This window comes from Zootoca vivipara, chromosome Z1 (genome assembly GCF_965207765.1).
Source record: "Zootoca vivipara chromosome Z1, rZooViv2.hap1.1, whole genome shotgun sequence".
Taxonomy (NCBI): domain Eukaryota; kingdom Metazoa; phylum Chordata; class Lepidosauria; order Squamata; family Lacertidae; genus Zootoca; species Zootoca vivipara.
In genome coordinates, this window is record NC_142583.1 from 37,940,241 (window position 1) to 37,965,351 (window position 25,111).

The 25,111-nt window shown below is 42.0% G+C and overlaps 1 protein-coding gene across 2 annotated transcripts; it reads right to left on the minus strand.

The window, feature by feature from the left end:
* Positions 1-986: 986 nt before the first annotated feature.
* Positions 987-12,038, minus strand: TMEM184C (transmembrane protein 184C). Of its 2 annotated transcripts, XM_035114110.3 has the most exons (10): positions 11,558-12,038; positions 8,630-8,760; positions 8,507-8,543; positions 7,329-7,534; positions 5,874-5,948; positions 5,533-5,626; positions 4,714-4,826; positions 3,603-3,702; positions 2,583-2,754; positions 987-2,422 (listed from the first exon to the last, which is right to left on the minus strand). In XM_035114110.3, exons 1-10 carry the CDS (start codon positions 11,672-11,674, stop codon positions 2,160-2,162), a joined length of 1,308 nt encoding a protein of 435 aa, XP_034970001.1. In that variant the 5' UTR covers positions 11,675-12,038; the 3' UTR covers positions 987-2,159. The 2 variants fall into 2 exon arrangements, with proteins under 2 accessions (XP_034970001.1, XP_088516386.1); XM_088660260.1 differs by lacking the exon at positions 8,630-8,760 and having other exon boundaries at positions 11,558-11,975.
* Positions 12,039-25,111: the final 13,073 nt, after the last annotated feature.

Here is a 25,111-nt window from a genome sequence, read left to right on the forward strand (position 1 = left end):
TTACTACTGTCTTACCGAAGTATCTTGGCCAGCATGAACTTCCTTTCCCCTGTGCTGGGAGCACTGAAGTAGCATCACTTGCAATGACTGCAGTATAAAAGCAGTGTCCATCTAACAAGCAGCTGGCTAACCAAAAGCGGTCACACAAAGCAGAAAGACAAGTAACAAGAGTATAAAGGAACAGCCCTGGAAAGACTGAAATGAGATAGGGAGAAAAGGACGAGGAAAACAAAGAAGACATGGAGAAAAATGAACGGAGCCCCAGAGTGGAAGTTACCAGACAAAAAAAGGGCAGTGAGGAAAGAAAAGGCACACAGAATAACCCTAGCGTGCAGCTCCAAACTAGTCAACCAGTAGCTAGTCAACCAGAAACAAGGCACCATAAACAAATGTTAGGAAGAGGCAAGAAGCATGAATCAGTTTAGTTTTAATGTTCCTGCCCCACTCCTGGGACAGCCATCAATGCAGAGTTGGTTACCATTAATAAACTTGGAGGGAAGATACCACCTCCTCAAAGGAGCAAAAAATGGCTCACCACAGATTACCCCACCATCCGTTTGCTGAAGCCCATGTTCATTGTTAAAAAGATGCCTAAATCAAGCTTACAGGCAGTATTCCCAGATGGCAACAAACCACAGGATGAAAAGCAAGACTGGGAAGCACCAGAAAATTCTTAATTGCTAAAAGACAATGTACATCTATAGCCTAGTCTTTGCCCTTTCTTCCTGGAGTAAACCCACCTGTGGTTAAGGGAGGGATTGTTTACACTCAAAAGAATATTTGCCCCTTTGGAATTAAGCATAGGAACTAAACCACTGGTGAGCATTATCTTTTGGCCTTCCCTTGATTTGTGGGATCTAGGCATTTGGGGGGGGGGGGTGAGATGCCTCTCCCATTATTCAATAGTTAACCATTTTAAAAAAAAATACTATGGAAAGGAGCTCAAGAGGATTATTTGTTCATCTCAACATTGAAGGAATGCAAAGTAAGAGTTAATAAAATTTTTATTTGATTATGTACAATAAAGGCAATGATTTGCCTTTTAACCACTTTAAGGACACACCAAATTTATCCATAAAATATGCAGCCTAGTGAATAAGGCCAAGTATTTACATAACACACTAGTACTGCAAAAGCACTTGTAGGATGAGTTCACTGTAGCAGCCACAAAACAGTTAAAAACTCAATTCCTGTAAAGGGCACCTGAATGCTAAAAATAGCTTGAGTTCTCTCTGAAGATGCCACTTAATGTAAACCTTGCTGCAGCATTTTATATGAAGGTAAGACAGCAAGCATGCAATGCAGATACAAATGTGATAATGGGTAACAAGTCCCTTTTGTTGATCAGATGTGCAAGTCCTTAAAACAATAAGTTGTTACATTCTGTTTCAGTATTTCAAAGCTTACTTGATTCTAGATACATTTTTGAAGGCAAATATACTACAAATTCAAGAATAGCATTATTATGGTATCCGCCTAAGAGCACAGATTGACGAACCATTCGTAAGTATCCTATGAGTTTTTTGAGACAAAAATACAGGAACACTGATCAGTTTCTCAGTAAAAAGCTGTGTTTCATTTTAACTCCCTAATTAGAATGCCTTTAGACTTCGAGTTGTATTCAGTTTAGCATTAAGTAGTTCTATTAGCACAAGAACTACCACAAACAACAGGAATTCCCCACCTCACCCCGTGCATCCCCTAAATCTGTTTCTTCTGCTTAACTGGACTGTGGCACATATATGCCAGTATTGTTAAAAGAATGCTTTAATTTACTGCTCCAGCTAAGGTCTCCAGCAGCTCAGCAACAATTCTGGCATGCTGAGGAGACAGTATTCTGGGATGGTGCAATTACTTTGAGGGGGGGAGTCAACATCAGGAACTTTCTACCTCACTCCAATTCCAGAGGCAGGTTTTTGAACCAAGCAGCATTGGCTACTCAACTTACTGCAATAATTTAATTGTATGTCTGGCACCAATACGCTCTTTCAATGATAGAACAGAAATTTCCCATTTAAAATTAAATTCCATTATCTGTTTTGATTTATGTGCTGCTTGGTGCAGCTGACCTCCTGGGAAGAATGAGGTCCCCAAGGCCCAAAAAACTAACATAGGAGCAGCATCCAGGCAAATCCCAAAACATTTGCGAAAAGAGTTTTCTAACTTTCATCCAGAGGCTTCTCTGTTGGAGGATTCTCACTCTCTTCTGCTGATTTACACAAGCCATCAGATACTGGTTCAGGAGGCATTGTTGGAGTCAACGTATGTCCAAACCCTTGATAGTGGCCCACAGGTGATGATGGTACTGAAGAAGCAGTAGAAATTGGATCCTGGGTGGATGATGACAGCAAACTTGTATGTTCATTCTGTTCATAATCTTCACCAAAAAACATTTTTCTTGGCTGACCAAAAACTGTTCTTCCTAAAAGGAAGGTATTTTAAAACAAATTATTCTCATAGGTCTGGCACTGCAGTTAATAGAAAAATGACCTAGCAATACGGCTCATGTGGCAACTTCAGAAAACTCAAATGTTTACATCAGTTTTTCCCTAGGGGTGCACATTTTTATCCTCCTCACTTACCAACATTGCGAACTTGTTCAGTTACATCTGCCCTGATATCAGAAATATCCCACATTGCAAGAAAAGAATCAAAGCATGATCCTTCTTCAGCTTGCTGCACATAAGGTTTGTAGGAAAAACTGTAGTGATGAGCAATTGCAGCAAAGAACATCTCCACGCAGATAATAAAATCCTGAAACAAAAGAATCCAAATTCAGTCCTATTCAGCCCCACATATGCAGCCATGTAATGTATTCCTCGTAGCAGCATCTTTAGACTTGAAGGCCAATTAACCACAAACTACCTTTTATGGAATAAGAGTATTCCAGAAACTTCATGTGTTTTACACCAGCTTAAACATATACCGTGTTTCTCATATTATAAGACATGTCTTATATTTATTTTTTCCTCAAAAAAACACACTATGGCTTATTTTCAAGGGATGTCTTATTTTTTTCCTCCTCCTCCTGCTGCGGCCGGCATTGCTGCTGTGCCTATCACTATGTCTTATTTTCGGGGTATGGCTTATATTCCTTGAATGCTTAAAAATCCTGCTATGGCTTATTTTATGGGTATGTCTTAAAATATGAGAAACAGGGTAGCGGGGCCATCAGCCAAGTCTACTCTCATACTTTGGTTAAACTAGGACAGCAAGCCCCAGTCAACCAACTAAATATTTAATTTAGAGTAAATATTGCCTTCTCACACTTAGTAGAGAAGACAAAAAGCAAAACATGATACTTAAAGGACTGCGCTCATGCAGGCCAATGCAGATAGCATAGCTATTAAGAGTATACTAGTCACACCATTAGAAAATAGTTTTAAGCGCTTAAATTTACCTGCATATATGTGCTGTAGGACAATTTGATCAATGGAGCTGGTAGGCTAGTTACCTGATAACTATTGCTTACTCTCAATGAAAAAAGTAGCTACATGTATCCATAATGCTTTTGCTTCAAATACCAATCTGCCCTTTTTTATCTATTCCAAAGGATGTGGGGCGCTGGAAGGCTTATGTTTACAACAACAGTTCCAACTTACCTGTAAACCAGTTGCCACTGCTTCAACACTTTTCCATTCCCATGTGTGTGTTTCAGAGATAACACCGACTTTCACCAACAATGCAATAAGTGCAGCTTGCCTATACAAAATTGACATTCTTAGAAGAGATTGGGTTATCACCACACAGAAGCTACACAGCTGAGAGGCAGGCTCTGGTCTAAAGTTCCAGTGAGCTTTTATTGTAAGGTTAAAAAAAACAAAAACAATATGTGAAAGATACTAAGATCACAAAGCAGATCAATAAAATGCTAGAAATATGAACTTGCAAGCCCTGTGGCCATTATGTTCACACAGGAACAGTGAATGTGCATCACCCACAATAAAGGAACTTCCACGCAAACTGTAGTGCTAGGCTAAGAGGTGTTTCTGGAAAGAGATCAAACATGATCTGTCAGTATGGAGAAAGGTTTCAGTGTAAACTGAAAATCTGTGCTAAAACTTTAAAATGAATTAGATAAGAGAGAGCTAAAACTTTGGTTGTACCCTTAGCTATTTTGAAGTTGCATGAAAATGTTTTTAAACAGAAAACTTAAAAAAAACCACTGCAATTTTAAGCACAGAAGAAGGCTGGTCTTTTCACTATTGTACAACACCTTGCACAGGTGAATCCAGTTTGCTATAGAGAGCCAATATAGTGCAGTGCTTAGAGTGTCAAACTAGGATCCAGGAACCCAGGGTTCAAATCCCTGCTCAGTTATGAAGCGCAATGAGTGACCTGGGCCAGTCAGTGTCTCACAGCCTAGCCTACCTCACAGGGTTGTTGTAAGGATAAAATGGGGAGGGGGAGAACCATGTACACCATATTGAGCTCCCTGGGAATGAAAACGGTGGCTATAAATGCACACACTTATTTGGGAGTAAGCCCTAAAGAGATTTACGTACTTCCAAGTAAACAATGGTCAGGGGTCCCTTTACCTTTATCTTTTAAACATGAACAGGATTGTGCTGTTAAGCAATTTAAATAAAAACAGAAACAAGACTTATTATATTACTACTCATTTTCTGACATACACATTTCTAAATGCATATGGATAGTTAAGTGTTTAACAGGCTTTACACACACAAAAAAAGCTTACAACACTCCACTTACCAAAAAGAAACAAAAATCACCATCTTTACACACAGAAATTTCCCTACAGGTTTGATTGGGTTTAGTTCTTCCCGCAGTACTTTATAGAACAACACAAGGCAGTACATGGCAAACTAAAACAGAGGGATAGAAATGTTTAGCCATTTGCAGTGGGAACACACAGAACTTCTACATTTCATCATACCAATAATCCCCCGGAACATATCAAGCCAATTCAATTCTTGTTCCAAACATTTAAAAACATCTATGGCTGGAGGGTCAAAGCTCAGTGCCAAAGCACATGCATAGCATGCAAAAGATCACGGACTTCTCCATCTAGACCTGAGAAGGACACCTGTCTGAAACCCCAGAATGCTGCTGCCATAAGCTTCCTTTATTCCCAAGTATATTTCTCTCTTTCTTTATGCAAAGAGAAGGAAGCCACCACTTTGCTGAAGCTAAGCACATCTTGGTCTGATCAGTGCTTGGATGGGTGACCACTGGGGAACCACATGTATATCACTGTGGGTTTCATGATGGAAAATACATGGGATATAAATATAAAGCAGTATCATCCCACCTTTCAGAGTCCTCAAGGCAGCTTCTAAAACCGATTAAATAGATGTACAATAACACAAAAAAAATCCATAGCACCATATTTAGAACCAAAGGATTAGTTCTCATATAATCTTAATTTTCTATGTGTAATGTATGTAAAGATAAAACACCTGATCAAAAGTAGGTTCTGCATACCACAATTGTTAAGATCTTTAATTTTTTAAAAATAAAACACTTAACTATCACTCCAAAGAGAAAGAAAACTCAAATTCTGTTACTCACAAGCTGGGAGATATTGTTGAAAAAAACCAAATAGGTCCAAGCATTTTTGAAGCTAAAGTTTCCTTCATCATATACACCAACCAATTCACATATTCTGAAAGAGTTTAATACAAAACATTGCTCAGAAAATTCAGGAGCTATGGTTGCAATCCTCCGCACAGGAGTCCTATTCTATTCAATTGTCCAGTTCAAATGTCATGTTAAACCATGATTCACATTCTTTGATTTTTTGCACCAAACTTGAAATTGAAAATTCAAGTAAATTCAGTAAAAGGCTATCTTCTAATAGCAAAGTTATACATGTATAGCATTTTGAGGCTAAAATATTTCTTCATACTTACAAAGCAATAATAGTGGTGAATGGTCTGACTACTGTATACTGCAAAACACCAAGCTTGCACCTGAACAACAGCACCCTATGAAAGAGACACAGAGTGAGCTCAGTTCATTCAAAGCTGCAACATAGACAACCATATATTCTACTTTTACTGTAAATATTAGCATCCAGAACAAAGTTCCTGTACATCACAAAGACTAACTCAGGATATAGCTGAAACTCTATGTAATATCTTCTTTTTTAAAAAACTTAGAGAGAGTTAAATACAACTGCTAGCAAGAATAGCCTAACATTCACATACCATCATGCTTTTCAATCAAAACACTTTTAAAATATTAAGTCATAGTTAATACTGCTTCCTAGACATTTTCTTCTTGCATAATCTTTATAGACTAAACTATAACTGACGGATTTAAGAATCACAATTTCATACGCGAATATTTCTAATACTTTATCTTACATTATTTCAGTATATTTTCCCACAGCTCTACCATATGGAAAAACATGGGCACCTGTAGACTCCTATCTCATCAGTATCCTATACAAATTTCAGAGGTACTATTTTGCAGCCAGATACAGCAAGGGAACAGGATGGCTACATCCCTGCCCAACTAATAATAATTATTTTTTAGGTCCTAACCATCACATAGATATTCAATGACCTGTATGCTGCTATTTATCAGAATATGTTACCGTAATGGTATCTCACCTTTCAAAGACACAGCTGCATAATACACATTAACTTTTGGCATTTATAGTTTCAAATAAACTTGTTACAAGTCTTGAATTCCCCCTGCACACCTTTTATTGTAAAGGTTAAAACTAGAATAGAAACTTTGGCGAAACCTTCATCTTAATTGTAGTCAAGACATTCTGTCTTATTTCCTCATATCCTGTTTTGTCCGCTCAGTCAAAGAGTCCAGACATTAATCATCACTGGAAGGCTACCTTGCTGGGAAAGGGACTGCACCAAGGAAACTTGGGTCATTTTGTTCCTTCCCAGGGCAGGATGGCATATGATGGCACTACAAAGGTGCATTCCTTTTCTCCATCCTGCTGCATTCTGGAATAGAGAAAGCAGCAGCCCAAACAGAATGCTACTACCGGTACAAGTCGGAGGAAGAAGCTAAGTGAGCAGTCAATCCTGAAATATAACTGCTGTACAGAACTACCGTACAGTACTACCCTACAGCACTGATTCTTTTAAATCAGTTAATGAAGCTACCAACTGCTTCTGGGGAAAACAAATCCTTTTGATTCACTAACAAGTCCTATTTTCAGGAAACAATTTCCTGAAGTATTTTTAAAAATGTGTTTTTCAAGAACTCTTTGGAGCATCAATGGAAACGAGTGCCACATATACCAAAAAAAGAGTTAAATCTTACACGAATCCAAGAGGTAATATCCATAATAAGACATGAACATAAGCTTTGAAAAAAGAACGGCGTGATGTACTCACTCTCCCATAGCCCATGGTGGACAGCAACACAATGGTGGCAGATGCCTTTGCTGATCTTTGGCTTCTAGGATTAACACTAGATTTGGATACCGATTGGTCAGGTAATTTGAAAGGAAGACCATGAAGTTATAGATGACATACGCTTCATAGCATTCTCTACAAGTATCCACATAGATTGCAATACTGGGATATTTCAATGCTATCCACTATCAAAGAAAAAGGCATTAGATTAGACACACATGCACTGCAGTTTACACTGAGATTCCATTCTATTACATTTTCTTTCAAAATATCATTGTGTGCCAGTATACAAATTAAATAAATAATTTATAGAACTCTATGCTGCAGTTAAACATTCAATAATTAAGAAAGGCTTATAGCTCAATCCTATGATTTAACTAAATTAAGTCCAATTGAGCTAAATGGGACGTACTTCCCAAGATATCCTTTAGAGCCTGTATTTGCTGTTGCAAACAAGGCAAACAGTGTTACAACACAAATCAAACAATGAGCTAGTACTCTGCAAAACAGAGAAGCAATATGCTCTGTATGTTCACATTAGATACAAATATGTACATGTCTACTTTCAGTTGCATTACATCTTATTTTCCAGTGAATTAATGCTCAGTGAGTTGTACAGTGGTACCTCTGGTTGCAAATGGGATCCGTTCCAGAGGCCTGTTTGCAACGTGAAAAGCCCACCACCTGAAGCGCTGTATCTGCGCAGGTGCATGGTGCAATTTGGTGCTTGTACGCATAGCGCGATTTAGCACTACTGTGCATGCGCGAGCAGCGGAACCCGGAAGTAACCCTTTCCGGTACTTCCGGGTCGCCATGCGACACAACCTGAAAAAATGTAACATGAAGCAAACGTAACACGAGGTATGACTGTACGTGACTTAATCATTCTCAGAGTAGACCCACTGAAATCAACATGCTTCAGACCATCAACACAGAGTATGACTTACTGGATGAAACTCAAGAAAAGCAACATATTTACAAATGCCTCAATCACACATATCCCTTGGGCTTCTGCCAGGAAACCTTAATGGAAATGAGGTTACAATTTTAAGGTTGTATCGTGTGAAAAATCAGCAGTATGAGAAGTTCATTAGATTGTTCAACTGGTTTCTAGAGCCAGAACTCAATAATCCCAAAAAGAAAGAAAGAAAACTTACGCTGTCTAGACTGTAAATTGGCACCATCCATAGAATCCTGTCATAAGAAAATACATTTGCAATTTACCAAGTGTTTGTATTGCTAATATGGAATAGCCAGCAGAAGCATATATGATAGGTTACCTTATTATTGGTTTCTGTAATTCAGGTTGAGTATAATTAACTAAATGTTGCAATATTCCCCAAAGAGATATTGGTATTGTCATCAATAAAAATATCCCAGCAATAAACCATGCCTTGGTATGGATTCCAACCTTGAACAACACAAAAAAGAATAGCACAAGCACAAGAAATTGCAGTAGGAAATTTGATAAACAATGACAGTAAAACTGATAAAACAATCCATAAATCACTTTTTCTGAAGCACCAGTACTATATTTAATGGCTCTTCTCTTCGAAGAGCAGAACATGCATTAATGATTAAAAACACAGTATTTTTGCAACTGAACCATCATTAGACTCAAAATTTTAAGTGTGGTTAGCTACAACAGCTGCTACAACTTCTTTTAGATCCAAATATATAACGCACACAGTTCTAACCAAGAATCAAGCTAGGAACACTTAGAAGAGCAACTTGCAGCATAAGAGGTTCCCTCACTTCTACATTAAGATTTAAGTTAGTAATACACATACTGCTAAAGGCCAGGAACCTGGTCCAGATCTTTCCATAACACACTTCTTGTTAGTTAAACTTTAAGGGAAAATGCATGTACTGTATACCATCTTGTTTACAATGGGCAGCTCTAATATGCAACATCAGAGTGCATATTTTAGTGTGTGTTTTATGCATGCATCTTCTTAATTGTTGCTGTAAACAATTAAATGTGAGGAGCCATTTTTCCTTGTGTCATGTAAAGCAGCCACAAGGACAGGGTGCATAAAGTCACCTAGAGCCTGTTTCTTCTTTATAAACTACCATACCTTTCTGACTAAGCAACAGATGATTGGGCATAGTTAGCAGCACCAGAAACCTTTATAATTACAGATCCAGCCTGTGAGCAACCTAGTTGTTTTAAGGCACAGAAATAATTAGGCACACTAAACAATTACTGTAATTAAACACTGCAAATTCCAAGTCTTACATAAGAGTAACAGCAATTCCCTGGTAGATGCCTAGTTTAAATATGGAAATGCTAAAGGGGAAGGTGGGAGCACAAAGATCCAAAGAATGTCTTGTGGAATAGGTACAGGGAAGGGGTACTAGCACATGTGTGTTTTACTTCAGTGCCAGTCCACCTGGACTAGCAAATGTGAAGACAGGAATTACCATAACTCACATGTAGATTGAAGGTGTTGAGATTCATTATTCTGTACTCTTTCATTTGCAAAAGGCATCACTTTGCATCCATCACTTAGTGCTACAAGTTAGACAATATGGTGCCCTACAGATTTCCAGACTACAACTCTCATCAGTCCCAGCCAGCTTGACCAATGGCAAAGGATGATGAGAGATGTAGTCCACGCATCCCCAAACTTTGGCCCTCCAGATGTTTTGGACTACAATTCTTAAATCTTCCCCGACCACTGGTCCTGTTAGCTAGGGATCATGGGAGTTGTAGGCCAAAACATCTGGAGGGGCGCAGTTTGGGGATGCCTGATGCAGTCCATCTGGAGATGTCAGAGCAAGACCCACACTAACCAAATGATGTCCATTAACAGGCAAATGCACCATCTACCTGCCTGTCTCTTTGGATTAAACCTTCCCTGTCATAATGATCTTATGTCAAGTAAGTCTCTCTTGTGAGAGATTCCGGAAATGGAAGACAGGAGCATACACACCCCTGGCTTCTGGATTAGCTTGAACTGTTCTGGTTCGCCAGAAGCAGCTTAGTCATGCTGGCCACATGACCCAGAAGCTGTATGCCGGCTCCCTCGGCCAGTAAAGTGAGATGAGCACCGCAACCCCAGAGTCCGTGACTGGACCTAACGGTCAGGGGTCCCTTTACCTTTACTCCTTCTAACTACATTCCCCTCCCCAGCCAACTTGTCCATGCACTAAGAAACAAATTGTTCTTTAAGCGTGGGAGCTATTGTTTGGTTGCTGTTTTTTAAAGTTCCACAGTTCATCTGTTTGTTTGTTTTCATAAACTCCTTTAGCCTCGTATGAACTGCTCTGAGTGGGATGGTACGGTAATTAACTAAAAACATAAATATAGCATCTTTCTACGTGGCACCGCCTACCCCCATGAAAACCTGAATTTGTTGTAATCTTTAGTACATCATACAGACAAGAGAAATCCCCTTCACCTGCTGACACACTAGTCCTCTCCACTGATGCTCTTGCTGTCTCACTATATGGTGCTGGCCTTCGCAACAGCTCCAGATGAGGAGTGTTTATGTAGATATCTGTATTTCTGGACTTCCTCTTACTTGCTCCATATGTAGCAAACATCACATTTAGGTTACCTGGGGTCAAGCAAGCTAACTATTCTTACTTTAGTTTCACAACCCAAGATGACTCTAGGATACACATGCCCTTCCAGAAGCGAGTTGGGCTGCAGAGTTTTGAGGGGGATGTCAATCCTCTTTCTTTTTTCTTATTTTAATTACTGTTATTTTATTTTCACAGTGCAGAAGATAACTTTGGAGAACCAGGCAAAACTTGCTGGAGGTTCTCTTTTTCCTTTCTGAAAGGGCAAAGGATGCTTGCCAAACATACCAAGAGAATGCCCACGTCTTGGCTTTATCTTGGAAGGGCAGCTGGGGCCTACAATCGCGGATGATTCATCATCATCCCTCAAGGCGAGAAATCATCGGGATGGAGAGCAGGGAGGACACGTGACACATTCGCCTCAAGCACCGTCCGTTGTTTCTTTAGCTTGTCCCTCCTAAGCCTAGAGCGCGAAGCGCATTCCCACATGACGCGCGTTCCATGTTGTGCGCGGAAGAGGAAGTGAACGCGGGCCGGCGTTTAAATTGTCAACAAGGCAGGCAAAGCCGAGCGCATCCGGGAGACCCGAGGGAGCGGGCTCTGCGTTTGCCCCTCTTCCCCTCCCCACTCCCACCCCGGAGGCTCCCGTGGGCCTCCCTCCGGCGCCGCTCCGCCCTCACCTCCAGCTTCTGCATTTCCCACACGCAGAGCGGCACGGCCAACAGCAGCCCCACCACGTAGAGCGTGGCCACCAGAGGCCGGATCCAGCGCCGCCAGTTCCCGCAGGTGCACGGCATGGTGGCTGCGGAAGGTGTCTCTCAGCGCCGCCTCAAGAACCCGACAGGCCCGCCCCACACCGCCGGCGCCGCGGAGCGGAGAGCATCACTGCCGCCCTCACGGACGGACACCCCTCCCTCCCTCCGCTCGCAGCAGCCACCCCTGGCGGGCGAAGCCAAGAGAGGAGGGGGGAAGCAGGAGGAAGGACGCCTCTCCCCGCGCGAAGCAGGCCCGTATGCAGCCTCCTCGCCGGCGACGCCCCGCCCCTCTTCCCCTACTCAAAGCCGCAGGGTGAGCGGAGCCACGCCCACCACCGCCAGTAGCGTCCGCGCGCCGGGCGCCGCAGTTTAAGGCAGAAACCAAGCGCTTCCGGCGCCTCAAAGTAAACAACCCGCCCCTTGCCGGAACCGACTCCGGATTGGGTAAACCGCGAGATGGCAATCGAGCGCTTCTCTCTTCCCTTATAGATCGACGCAAGTGCCTTTTGACATGGGAAGGTTAGGTTTATGCCAGGGCTTGCGTGCTGGCCGGCGGCGGGGCTTCTTGGCGTTCGCATCCCACCCGCGAGACGCTCTGCCTTCTCTGTGTGCGAACGGTGCGATCCTTCCTGCGCAATGCTGAGCGTTGGAGAAGAAACTTTTAAATATGGTGTTTAGTGAAGTAGCGTTTGCACTAGGAAAGCAGTCACAAGAGAATGGGTGTAAAAAAAACCACACGCCGCTGAGCAGATGCTTAAGAATTCCTAAGAAGATTCTTAAGGCTTGGGCTTTACTTTTAAACGTTATGCTTTCCCGATACCGGAGAATGATAAACGCCAGTTTTGTGTTTCGTTTCAGGCTTGCAAGCCGGAATTGTAACTCTTCATAAATGGGGAGCAGCCGTTGCTTCTTTACCACCCCCACCCCCAAATTCTAGATGTGCAAGGCTGAAGTCCTCGCCCCACGTCCGTAGGACTAAGTCCCAGTGAACCCCTTGGGAGCCAATGAGTACAGGAGTGCATAAGGATCCCCCTGGTACCTGTGGCACATTGGGGGGGGGGGGGCTCCTCAATCCTGCAACCTCCACCTTGGAACTGCGTCTGCAAACTAAACGGATGGTTACAATAGTAGCCCAGTTTTCTTACTTTTTGTTTAGTTTTTCCTCGACCCCACCACCACCACTTGCTTTGTCTAACATTTTTCCCCGAAGAAGAGTTCTGGAGGCCTCAAAAGCATAGCTGCCAAGTTTTCCCTTTTCTCGCGAGGAAGCCTATTCAGCATAAGGGAATTTCCCTTAAAAAGGGGGATAACTTGGCAGCTATGCTCAAAAGCTCTACACACTTTTGTGACATGTTGGTTAGTCAGTGTGTTAGTCCTAATACTGTAAAGGTATTGTCTAGCTGGATGTTGGAGGTTTTTTTTTCTTATGGACCAAAGCCACTTCCTTTGCTTTCTGTTAAATAATGTTTCATGTACATTGCACCCTGTTGTGTAGTGGGTCTTCAGTGATTTCAGCTCAGTGCAAATAAGAAGCAGGAGGGGAGGATCTGGTACAACATCTCTTTACTTCAAAGAACAAGTAAGAGCCAGAACAGCAGGGAATGGGGAAAACGGGGGCTTATATCGTAACAGAGAACTAGCAAGGAAACGATACATTTTGGCGGGAACCAATGGCAAGGATTCCCTCCAGCGGAAACCAATCCAGCAGCGGATCCAAATCCTGCACTCTGAACCAGCAAATGATAGACGTTCCCTCTGGAACTTATACATTCAAATAAACTCTGTAATACAATACAATAAATTCTATATTACAATACATACTTGGCTGTGCTATTACTTTAATACACAACACACCCCACCAAATTTTACTTTCTGTTCATAGAATATATAACAATTTACATTCAATTGACATAGACCTATGTTTGGTAAACTATTTTAATTCTTGCATATCTGTGTGAAAGAAATATACAGTATTATGTTCATTAGACCTTGACTTTCTGCATTTCATTGTTTCTTTTCTCCCATCCACGATTCTGCAGAGGCTTAATCTTGTGCCTTGGACATAGCAAAGGCTCCTTTCTCTTGCCAAAAGCGGTTCCCGCTTTTTTTTGCACTGAGTATAAATATGCATTATTTATAAGTAACAAGTATCTATCTTATACGTAACATTTCTAACATATTGTCTATAAGTATCTCAAATCCAAAAGTATAAATACATCTGTCTTAAATCTCCCTCCCAAAAATAACTTATCAAAAGATATATATATATATATAACAGATTAGTAATAGACAAAAAGTTATAAGCATTTACAAGCATTACAAGCATCAGGCTTGTATCTGCAATCTCAGCATATACTTGGAAGAAAGTATTGTTGATTGCAATGTAAGAGGACACTCCTAGAAAATATTGGATATATATTCCATGGCAACCAGTATCACAGACCCTCCAACTGCCCCTATTTTACAGGGACATCTCAGTTTCACAGTTTCTATCCCAGTTTCTGATTTAATCCCGGAATGTCTCGCTTTTCCTTAGGATGTCCCTGTTTTCACTGGAGAAACGTTGGAAGGTATGGAGTTATCCAACCCCTGAGCTGTCTGAAGGCAATCCTGTATAGGGAAGTTTTTTAATGTTTTATTATTTTTTAATATATTTTTATATATGTTGGAAGCTACCCAGAGTGGCTGGGGCAACCCAATGTGGGGGGAATAAACAGTGAAATTATCATTATGGAATGGGACGTCCCTATTTTCATCAGAAATGTTGGAGGGTATGCTATCGGTACTAGGTTTGGGGATGCTCTTGTGCAAGACACACTCCATGGGGCCCTCTTCTCTGGAGTCTTCCTCCTCACTGCAGCAAGTCTAGGAGGGTTTTTGTCAGTGGACACTGCTCTGCAGCACCCCACTCAGAACCTCTATCCTGTTTGATGAGGAATTTTTGAAGAGCATGCTCTGAGGATAGTTTTCCAAACTAGCTGGAAATCCACCAGTACTATCATCTAACCTTCATTTAATCAGTTCCCTAGCCCAGATATTACAGAGAACCTTGTCAAATGTTTTGTGGAACTCAAGATAAATTTGTTGACAGTCCCACAATCCACTAAACTAGCAACACAATAATAATAACAACCTGGGAAACTAATAAGATTAGTCTGGCATAATTTATTATTGACAAGTCCATGCTGAGTTCTACCAATTACTACATTGTTATCAAGATGCTTACAAACAGACTCCTTTATCATCATTCTAGAATCTAGCATCAAAGTCAGTCTAGTTGCCCTCCCACTTTAGGTGCTGTTGAACAAATAAATGCAGAAGGCCAGAGACATGGAGAAATGTGTGTATGTACTGTTCACAAATGCATTCGAGTCCTGATAATAATTATTTTAGACACAAATTTCCTTTTGTTCATTTCCATAAAGGATAGATTGTGTACTACACTAATCCACATCTAACATAAATTCATGAATTTTAAGCATCAGAATGTTGTGTATTGAAAAATTAATAATATGCTGCATATGAGAGGCCATTTCCCCAAATCGCTTGAACTGCACTACATTAAAAAAAAAGCTTCTGCTTGCACCTAAGTGTTTGCAGGATCAAAACCTTTGCATTTGCTAATTTTAATGCTGCATATTATATATATAATTCATATTCATATACAAAAGTTATGGCCTCATTGCTTATGCAGGAAGTACAAACACCTTATGAATAGTTGAAACTCAAAATAGACTTTGACAGTGGTTACATTTACATATTATGAAATTCTGTTTATACAGTCACAGCAGCTGCCTCCTCCAACAGCCAGCTGCCACTTTCTTTCCCAGCTGCCAGATTAGAGGCACCTCCATGTGTTGTCCCATCTCTCCATCCAATAGCTCAGAACATTCTGGCTCCAATTTCTGTGCAATTGTTTACCCAGATTCTTAAATCAGATGAAGCCTTTCTGATACCAGAGTTAAATGAATATGACACCATCCTTTCCCCTGCTTGCTTCAGTCCTCTCGAGACTGATCTACCCAAACATGACTTAACGCTGGAGTCATAACAGCGATGTTTTTATTCCTGTTTGTAATGTATCCATAATCATGTACATTTGGGTTATATAACCGTGGAAGTACATGAATCACAGGGAAAGCAAAGGCTCTGGGCCAGACGGCAAATGGTTGTGGCCCCTCCCTCAACTCAGAGTTTTTTAGAAGACAAAGCTAGAGTTGAGAGCTTTGTGTGATGTGACCTAGAAGTAAAAAAAAAAGGGTTGTAGGCTGGGAAAGGCAGAGAGAGAGAGAGATGGTTGCTTTCTGCTTGAATCTAAGGCTGCAGAAATGGGAGAAACAAGACCCTTTTGGGGTGTTAATGCTGTGAACCCCTCCATCGTAGGCTCAGGTTGTGTATATGTGTAAATAAACCATATATCATAAAGACCTCACAGTCTGCGCTGTGCCTCATTTCCAAAAGGAAACACAGACCTTGCGATCCCTGGGATATCACACCGCTCAGAGATTTTGGGTGGTATGCAACAATGCTATCATTTCATTGTATGCCAGGACTGGACACTCATCCTCCTATCTGCAATGAGCTTCTCTGTGTGTGTGTGTGTCCCCCCCCCTCCGCCCCCAATGAAGGGCATGCCTGTCCCATTTTGTGGTCCTGCGTCTTCTCTTCTTTTTAGACATAGCAGCCACTGTGCCACATCCCCACAACAACTGTTTTTACTGGTAACACCAATATTATGGAATCCACTACCTGCTGAAATTTGAGAGGCCCCATCTATAGTGGCATTCCACTAGGTTCTGGAGATATACCTGTTTATACAGGTCATTCCCTTGATCTTTTGTCAGGAGCTTCCAGTTTTAATTGCATTGTTTTTCTATTGTGTATTGTGATTATGAAAGTTTATATTTTAATGTCTGTTTAACAGGTTTTTATACTTTTCAAACCGCTTAGAAAACTGCTGGAAATCTTGGCATTTAGGCAGCATATAAAGGGCGGCCTGTCTCATTTTGCTACCTGAGGCAAAAAGGAAGGCACCCCACCCTAAAGCCTCGCTTACCTGGGTCATGCAGTTCTGGTTCTGGCTAGATCTTGCGAGAGGTCTGTAAGATCTTGGTGGAAGAAGAAGAAGAAGAAGAAGAAGAAGAAGAAGAAGAAGAAGAAGAAGAAGAAGAAGAAGAAGAAGAAGAAGAAGAAGAAGAAGAGGAGGAGGAGGAGTAGGAGTAGGAGTAGTAGTTTGGATTTGATATCCCGCTTTATCACTACCCGAAGGAGTCTCAAAGCGGCTAACAATCTCCTTTCCCCTCCTCCCCCACAACAGACACCCTGTGAGGTGGGTAGGGCTGAGAGACTTCAGAGAAGTGTGCCTAGCCCAAGGTCACCCAGCAGCTGTACGTGGAGGAGCGGAGACGCGAACCCAGTTACCCAGATTACGAGTCTACCGCTCTTAACCACTACACCACACTGGCTCTCTGGGAGCCTCACCACTGCTACTCCTCTAGTGGTTTCTGTTGCCCAAGGTAGCTGCCTCAATCCGCCTCATGGATGGGCCAGCTCTGCATTATATATTAATACATATAAAAGTATTAGAAGTAATAAAAATGCATACACTGTTTGAATAGTATACTGACATTAGGATCAAAGTTACTTCTTATGTAGCCCAATCCTAGGAGCAGCTAGCACAGCAGCTCCTTGCTCACACTGTCACTTCCATGGTCACGCGCAGAGGTGGGTCAAATGGACCAGAAGAGACTGAGCAGGGTGGCCCTATTGGAGAAGGAGAGATGCTTAACCAGCTGGCGGATAAAGGTGTGGAGGGGGTTCCAAGCAGGGATGGGGGAACAAGTAACAGAAAGAGGAAAGAGCTAGGCAGTGGGCAAGCCTTGCCACAGTGGCTTAGGATGTAGCCCAGGAGGAAGGAAGAAGGCAGCATTTCTGGAACCTTGTTACCCCAGTGGTGACTCAATGAGGGAAAGGTTTATCTGAAGGGAGAGATTCCTTGCACACCGGTTGATAGATTAATGGGGAAGCAGGAGTGTAAACGAACAGTTCTCCAAAGGGCTCGTGGTTTTTCTGAAAGCAAGAGAATTCCTGGGGCTCTGAAGACCCTTGGGATCTGTAGCAGGAGGGATGAAGCTCTCTCACGCAAGGTGTACAACAACTTCTTTTCTTACTGCCAGTATCTGTCATATCTGGAAGCATGAATACAGATACCAGTTCAGAACAGCGTAGTGTTTCCTTTGACATGTTGTTGGGCTGCCATTCAAGCTTGTTTATTCCATGTCTGTTTATTGGGTAGTGGCTTCTCTACCCAGCTCACTGTTCCAGAATCATGTCTCCGTTGTATATGGAATTACTCTGATCTCCGTAACTGTCACTTGGGGGAAATTGGGGACATTCTACTCTTGCTGTTTCTAAACGGAGTGGCCTTTTAATCATGAATTCCTGACATAGTAAATTATCGTCTCTATTTTCTTGATATGGTGCTGGCTCCATTTTGTTTATTTATTTGACGTTCAGGGGACACAAAGTGTATTATGCAGTCAGAAGTCCAGAGGCTGTGCAACATAAAAATGCTGGCCATAAAACAATCAAATATAAATAACTCACAAGCAAGAAGTCCTTTAAAGGGCTCATCTGTCACTACTCTGACTTGTTAAAATGTTCAGAGAATGAGCACAACTGCTCTGCTGTGCAACGAGCTGATTTTGAAGTCTGTCCACAAGGTGCTCCAAGGATGCATTGGCCTAGTTTTGTTGAGTCCAGGAATATGAATCTCTCCAAAGTTTCATCATATATGCCTGGCAGTATAGGATAAATGACTGCACCAACTGTTCACTAAAATGTGATAAATCTCAGATACAGTCTCAAGAGCCATGTAGCTCACTAAGCGGGGGGTGGAGAGAGACACAGATTGCTTCATAGAACGCTGGACGGGATATGTGTGTTCTTTTCTTTTTGCAAAGAACTGTGGAAAAGTTTGTAAGTAATATTTTAAAAAAGTGAAATCCTGCCCACGGTGACACAGGTAAATGTTTACTAGTACCTAGGTGGTTACTTAGAACATCGTTAGGAAATGTATCACAAAGAGAAATGACATTTTCTGAAAGCCTTCAGAATTTAAATTACAGTCAAAGTTGTCCTGTTTGATTCTGTGAAGATGCTCACAGTACTGCTCTAAACCAGGGGTCAGCAACCTTTTTCAGCCGTGGGCCGGTCCACCGTCCCTCAGACCATGTGGTGGGCCGGACTATATTTTGGGGGAAAATATGAACGAATTCCTATGCCCTACAAATAACTCAGAGATGCATTTTAAATAAAAGCACACATTCTACTCATGTAAAACGCTGATTCCCAGACTGTCCACAGGCTGGATTGAGAAGGTGAATGGGCCGCATCCAGCCCCCCCGGCCTTAGGTTGCTTACCCTTGCTCTAAACCAACAAAGAGAATGTTTCCTGGGGAAGCTGTGTTAAGCTGTTGCTTGTAAAGTGAAACAACAAAGAGTACTGTGGCACTTTAAAAACTACCAAATTTATTATAGCATAAGCTTTCCTGAGGTCTACTTCATGAGATCCACACAGTGTTGTCCTGAGTTGGATCATGGTATTCTTATCCAATGAATCTCTTTAGTTTGTAGACTTAACTAGCTGTGTCTTAATGCTTTTTTTTAAGAATTACATTTCCTCTCAATGGGATGCACGGTTCATTCTCCTCTTGCCCCACATTTTATCCTTACAACAGACATGTTAAGTTAGTACGAAAGATTGTGACCTACCCAAGGTCAACCAGTGAACCTCTGAGGCAAAGTCCAACAGCCTACACTATACCACACTGACTCTGAAATGCAGTCCGGTGACTGTGGAACAGAAGAGAGCCATTTGGCTCTGCCTTGCTTCCTAAGAAACCATGAACCTGTATCCCTCCCACTTACTTTCAGCAAAGTTGCTCCAAATTCTCTGGCTCCTATTGGGTGCTGGTGTTGTACCACTCTCAGATCTAGGTACTAGCACTGACACAAGAGGAAGGGGTTGAGATTGCCCCCTCACACTACCACTAGTACTCTCATTTAGTTCCATAATAAACACATCCAGCTTGGGATCAGATGAGTCCATACGGTCCAGCATTATGACCCTAACAGTGGCCTGTGGATGCTCACAAATGATATGATAGCTCCCTTTTTATTTTTATATTGCTAGGTATATTACCTCCATACATGCAGCCCTTTTTAGCTATCATGGCAATTACCTACTGACCAACCCATCTTCCATTAACTTGTCCAATACTTTTTGAAATCATTCCCTCCCATACGCACATACGAAATAGCATCAATATGGAGAGGAGTTTAAAGAGTTATGTTGCTCAATACGTTACACATTGCAGAAAATATGCGCAAACAGCCACAACTCTTTCACAACCACATCCAAGGCAGCGCTCATCATAGCTCAGAAAATACCACAGCAGCAGAAGCGCAACCTTGAGTGAAGACATCTGGACTGCTTGCAACAACCAATTCGCAAAGGCTGAAGTATTAAGAACATGTGAAGAGCTCTCCTGCTGGATCTGATGAAAGACCTCATTAGTCCAGCATCCTGTCCCCCACAGTGGCTTCTGGGGAGCCCAAGAGCAGGACACGAGTGCAAAAGCTCCCACCTGCTCTTGTCCCCCCCCCCCATGAGTGGTATTCGGAGGCATGCTGCCTTTGATCCTGGAAGTTGCAGGTAGTGAATCATGATTAGTCAACCTTTGGATGGCTTTATAATCTGACTGTTCCTGGAAGTTGCAGATAGCCAGTCACGATTAGTAAACTTTTAGATTGCTTTGTAATCTGACTATGTGGAAAGCCCCCCTGGGAATCTCAAGGTGAGAGGTGACATGCAGACAGAGGAGTGGGAGGTGGGGAGTTGCCTTTGTGACCTCGCTGCCTCCGTAGAATTCATGTTCTGTCTTTCGCTTGGAAAGGTGAACAGTGTGGGATTTCCCATTGTGTCGTGTGTGTTTGTAAACGCCGTTTTCGTGCACTCTGGTTTCTGTCACGGTGTTCCGTTGTGCCAGAAGCGGTTTAGTCATGCTGGCCACATGACCCGGAAAGCTGTCTGTGGACAAACGCAGGCTCCCTCGGCTTGAAAGCGGGATGAGCGCCGCAACCTCATAGTCGCCATAGTGTGTGTTTGTGAGATATTAAGCTGCTGTATACTGAGTCAAATAGAAGGGGAAGAAATGGAGGCAGTGAGAGATTTTACTTTCTTGGGCTCCTTGATCACTGCAGATGGTGACAGCAGTCACGAAATTAAAAGACGCCTGCTTCTTGGGAGAAAAGCAATGACAAACCTAGACAGCATCTTAAAAAGCAGAGACATCACCTTGCCGACAAAGGTCCGTATAGTTAAAGCTATGGTTTTCCCAGTAGTGATGTATGGAAGTGAGAGCTGGACCATAAAGAAGGCTGATCGCCGAAGAATTGATGCTTTTGAATTATGGTGCTGGAGGAGACTCTTGAGAGTCCCATGGACTGCAAGAAGATCAAACCTATCCATTCTGAAGGAAATCAGCCCTGAGTGCTCCCTGGAAGGACAGATCGTGAAGCTGAGGCTCCAATACTTTGGCCACCTCATGAGAAGAGAAGAATCCTTGGAAAAGACGCTGATGTTGGGAAAGATTGAGGGCACTAGGAGAAGGGGAAGACAGAGGACAAGATGGTTGGACAGTGTTCTCGAAGCTACGAACATGAGTTTGACCAAACTGCGGGAGGCAGTGCAAGACAGGAGTGCCTGGCGTACTATGGTCCATGGGGTTACGAAGAGTCGGACACGACTAAATGACTAAACAACAACAATTTCAATTTCAATTTCAACACCTTTATTGGCATATATATAAAATATAAAAACAAAGACAAAACATATAAAACATATAGGACATTAGTATAAATAGTAACTCTACATCATACAGAAATAATGGTGAGCAGGAGGAGGAAGAGGCACACAAGGGATCCTCAGCTATCATTGTTGAAGGCTAGATGTAAACAACAACAATACTGAGTCAAGACTACTGGTCCATCTCACTCAGCGCAGTTTGCTGTGACTGATGGGCGGGGGGGGGGGGCAATTGCCACCCCAGTCAAGTAAATAAATAAAAATATGTAACTAAAAGTAGAAATAATCACAATATTTGAAACGGAAATGCTCGCTGAGGTCACTTGGATGATATTGTGGCACATTCTAGTGACACAACTGACAACGCAGCTGAGTGATAGGCCCGGATTCCGTGAACTGACCAATCATGTCACAGGTAGTTTGGTCCTGCTCTCCGCCCCCCGCCAACATAAATCCTGGCTAAGGTAAAGGGACCCCTGACCATTAGGTCCAGTCATGACCGACTCTGGGGTTGCGCGCTCATCTCGCGTTATTGGCTGAAGGAGCTCGCGTATAGCTTCCAGGTCATGTGGCCAGCATGACAAAGCCGCTTCTGGCAAACCAGAGCAGCACATGGAAACGCCGTTTACCTTCCCGCTGTAGCAGTTCCTATTTATCTACTTGCATTTTGACATGCTTTCGAACTGCTAGGTTGTCTACACCCATGCTAATTGCTGCTTTCAGGGTCTCTGCACCTATCTGATATCACTGACTTAAATCATGTGGTATCTTCCTTAATTCCACCCAACTCAGTCTTCTTGAGATTCCGCCCCACCTCACCCCATAACTGATATAAACTGTCCTAAAGAGATTGCTCCAAGATATTGAGCACTTGTTATTATATACATATGGTTTTGAACTTTTAAATAGGTCTATAAAAGAATGCAGCAATTTCTATTTGCAAACTCTGGTCTCAGTGGTATGTAAGGTAAATGCTGCTATTGACCACTAGGGTCTGCTACAGATCTAAAAATAGAAACTGTTCAACATATTAGCAAGGAATACAAGCAAGCTACAGTATTAATATTCTTGTGTTCCTTTATGGCTCTCCCTAAAAAGAAGCACTGGATGCATTATTATTATTTTGTACAAAGAACAGTTTTGGAGCTTTGATAAATAGGCTGTTTCAATTACATAAATAGTTTTATTCATCACTGCTTAAAATAATTTACAAATGGGAAATCACTAGCAGGAGGGCATTGTTTAAAAAAATCTTTATATCAAATGATGCATGCAGTCAAAATACATTATGTTTATACTATATCTAGGGATAGATCAGAACTGAAATTACATATGTTTAAAACCACATTTCAGATACCATGATATTCTGTAAACCTCAGTGGAGGCTGCAAATTCAAGCATTCTCAAAGCTCAGGCTTTCGACGGTTATAATGTCACAATAGAAGAGAAAATTACTGGGAGCACAACAATATGGAGAAACAGTGTTTAGCCCTCTTTGACATTGCTCTCTCTTAATTTTGGCCATCTCTCATGCCATTCCCCCATCTATCAGAGCTCCAACTCACACACACAAAAATGTGTTAGTAGGGAATAGTGCTTGCATATATAAACAATTCCTATTTCTCCCTCTTTCCCAGCTTATAGTTGTGTTTCCACAGATATCCCCAGTTGTGTGGTAACTGGTGCTTGGAGGGGATAGACTAAGGAAAGCAAACTGAGGTTAAATCCAAACATGACTGAGGTCCTGTGGTCTGAGAGAAGGTGATTTACAACTGGTCTTAGATGAGCTGCAGTTCTACCTGAGAGGCCAAGGACACAGTCTAGGAGTTCTTCTGGACTCTATGCTAACTGGGGAGGCATAGGTGGTCGTAATAGCAAGAGTGCGTTTAACCAGCTTTGGCCGCTACATCAACTACAGCCTTATCTGAAAAGGTCAGTAATCCATGACCTGGTCACATCCAGGCTTGACTACTGTAATGTGTTCTACATGGAGCTGCCTTTGAAGATGGCCTGGAAACATCAGCTGGTTCAGAATGGAGTCTGCTGAGCTCTGTAACATCATTATTGTACCAGCAGCGCAGGTTGTGGGGGGTATTTTTGAACCCAATTTAAGGTGCTGATTTTTATCCTTAAAGCTTGAAACAATTCGGGCCCAATCTACTTGAAGAAATGCATGCATGCGTATCAACGTGCCCACAGGCTGAGCTCTACAACAAAAAGATATTGTGCCTGTCACCTAGATTGTTGAGATGGGTAGCCGCATTTTTGGAGAGGGCCTTTTCCATGGTGACCCCATGGCTTTGGAACTCCCTGCCACTTGGTCTCAGGCAGGCTACCACGCTACAATCATTTTGGAAGGCCTTGAAAACACCTCTTTTTCAGGTGGCCTATTTATGATTAATGTTCTTGATGGCTAGGCTTCTCAGTTGCTGCTCCTATGGATAAAAAAATTTATATGGTCAGATAAGTATCATTGATATTGGAGGAGTATAGTATATTTGATCTTGTTATCTTTTGTTGTATTGATGGCAATTGTATTACTTATGTAATTAAATCTCCCCCCCCTCCTCTTCCTACCCGATACAACCACTAACCTTGCTTTTCACCTTCCCAACCCCAAATCCTGCTTTTCATCAGTTTTCACCTTCACCTGTATTGGATTTGAAGATGAGTGGCCTCAAAATCTAAATAAGTATACTAGTAAAATAAACTGAATGTTGTTTTTTAACTCCAGTTGACAACTCAACACATCCACTGGTACTTTATGTTCTCTGTATTTTACCCTCTAGGGTAAATCTAGAATTCTAGTTCAAATGGTATGGGGAGCATGCTGTTTAGCAGACTTTTTAAATTTGCTGGGTGAAAGTGAAACTTCTTTCAATGCTGTTACATACTACAGAAACCAACCAGCCTCTGGGACTAATCTTTTCAGTTTCTCTAGTAAACACATAAAACACTATCGGGAATTTTCATCTCCTATTACCAATTACCTGTTTAGCACTTTCAAAAGATGCATCTTGGATGCTTTGGGGAAATGCAGCTTACACTAACGAAAGAGTGCATGTGAACTGAAATGTTGTGTAATTCCTACTCTGCCATGAGTCTGTATGTATGTCATGTCCTTTATCCAAAAGGATCAAGATAAAAAAGTAACATTACATTGAAATTGGGACCCAGGTGGCGCTGTGGTTAAACCACTGAGCCTAGGGCTTGCTGATCAGAAGGTCGGCGGTTCGAATCCCTGTGATGGGGTGAGCTCCCGTTGCTTGGTCCCAGCTCCTGCCAACCTAGCAGTTCGAAAGCACGTCAAAATGCAAGTAGATAAATAGGAACCGCTACAGCGGGAAGGTAAAGGGCATTTCCATGTGCTGCTCTGGTTTGCCAGAAGCGGCTTTGTCATGCTGGCCACATGACCTGGAAGCTATACGCCGGCTCCCTCAGCCAATAATGCGAGATGAGCGTGCAACCCCAGAGTCGGTCACGACTGGACCTAATCGTCAGGGGTCCCTTTACTTTTACCTTTACATTGAAATTATTGTATACAGATGGGGAAAAAATTATAGCGTCTTCTTTCTAAAAGTTCTGATTGTCACATGTCTCATTGCATTAAT

Coding starts and splice junctions, on each gene's coding strand:
- TMEM184C (XM_035114110.3), bottom strand. CDS start 11,674: ATGCCGTGCACCTGCGGGAACTGGCGGCGCTGGATCCGGCCTCTGGTG. Junction 7,535..8,506: donor CAATTTACAGTCTAGACAGC/GTAAGTTTTCTT, acceptor TTTCTTTGATAG/TGGATAGCATTGAAATATCC. Junction 2,755..3,602: donor CAGTGGCAACTGGTTTACAG/GTAAGTTGGAAC, acceptor CTTTTGTTTCAG/GATTTTATTATCTGCGTGGA.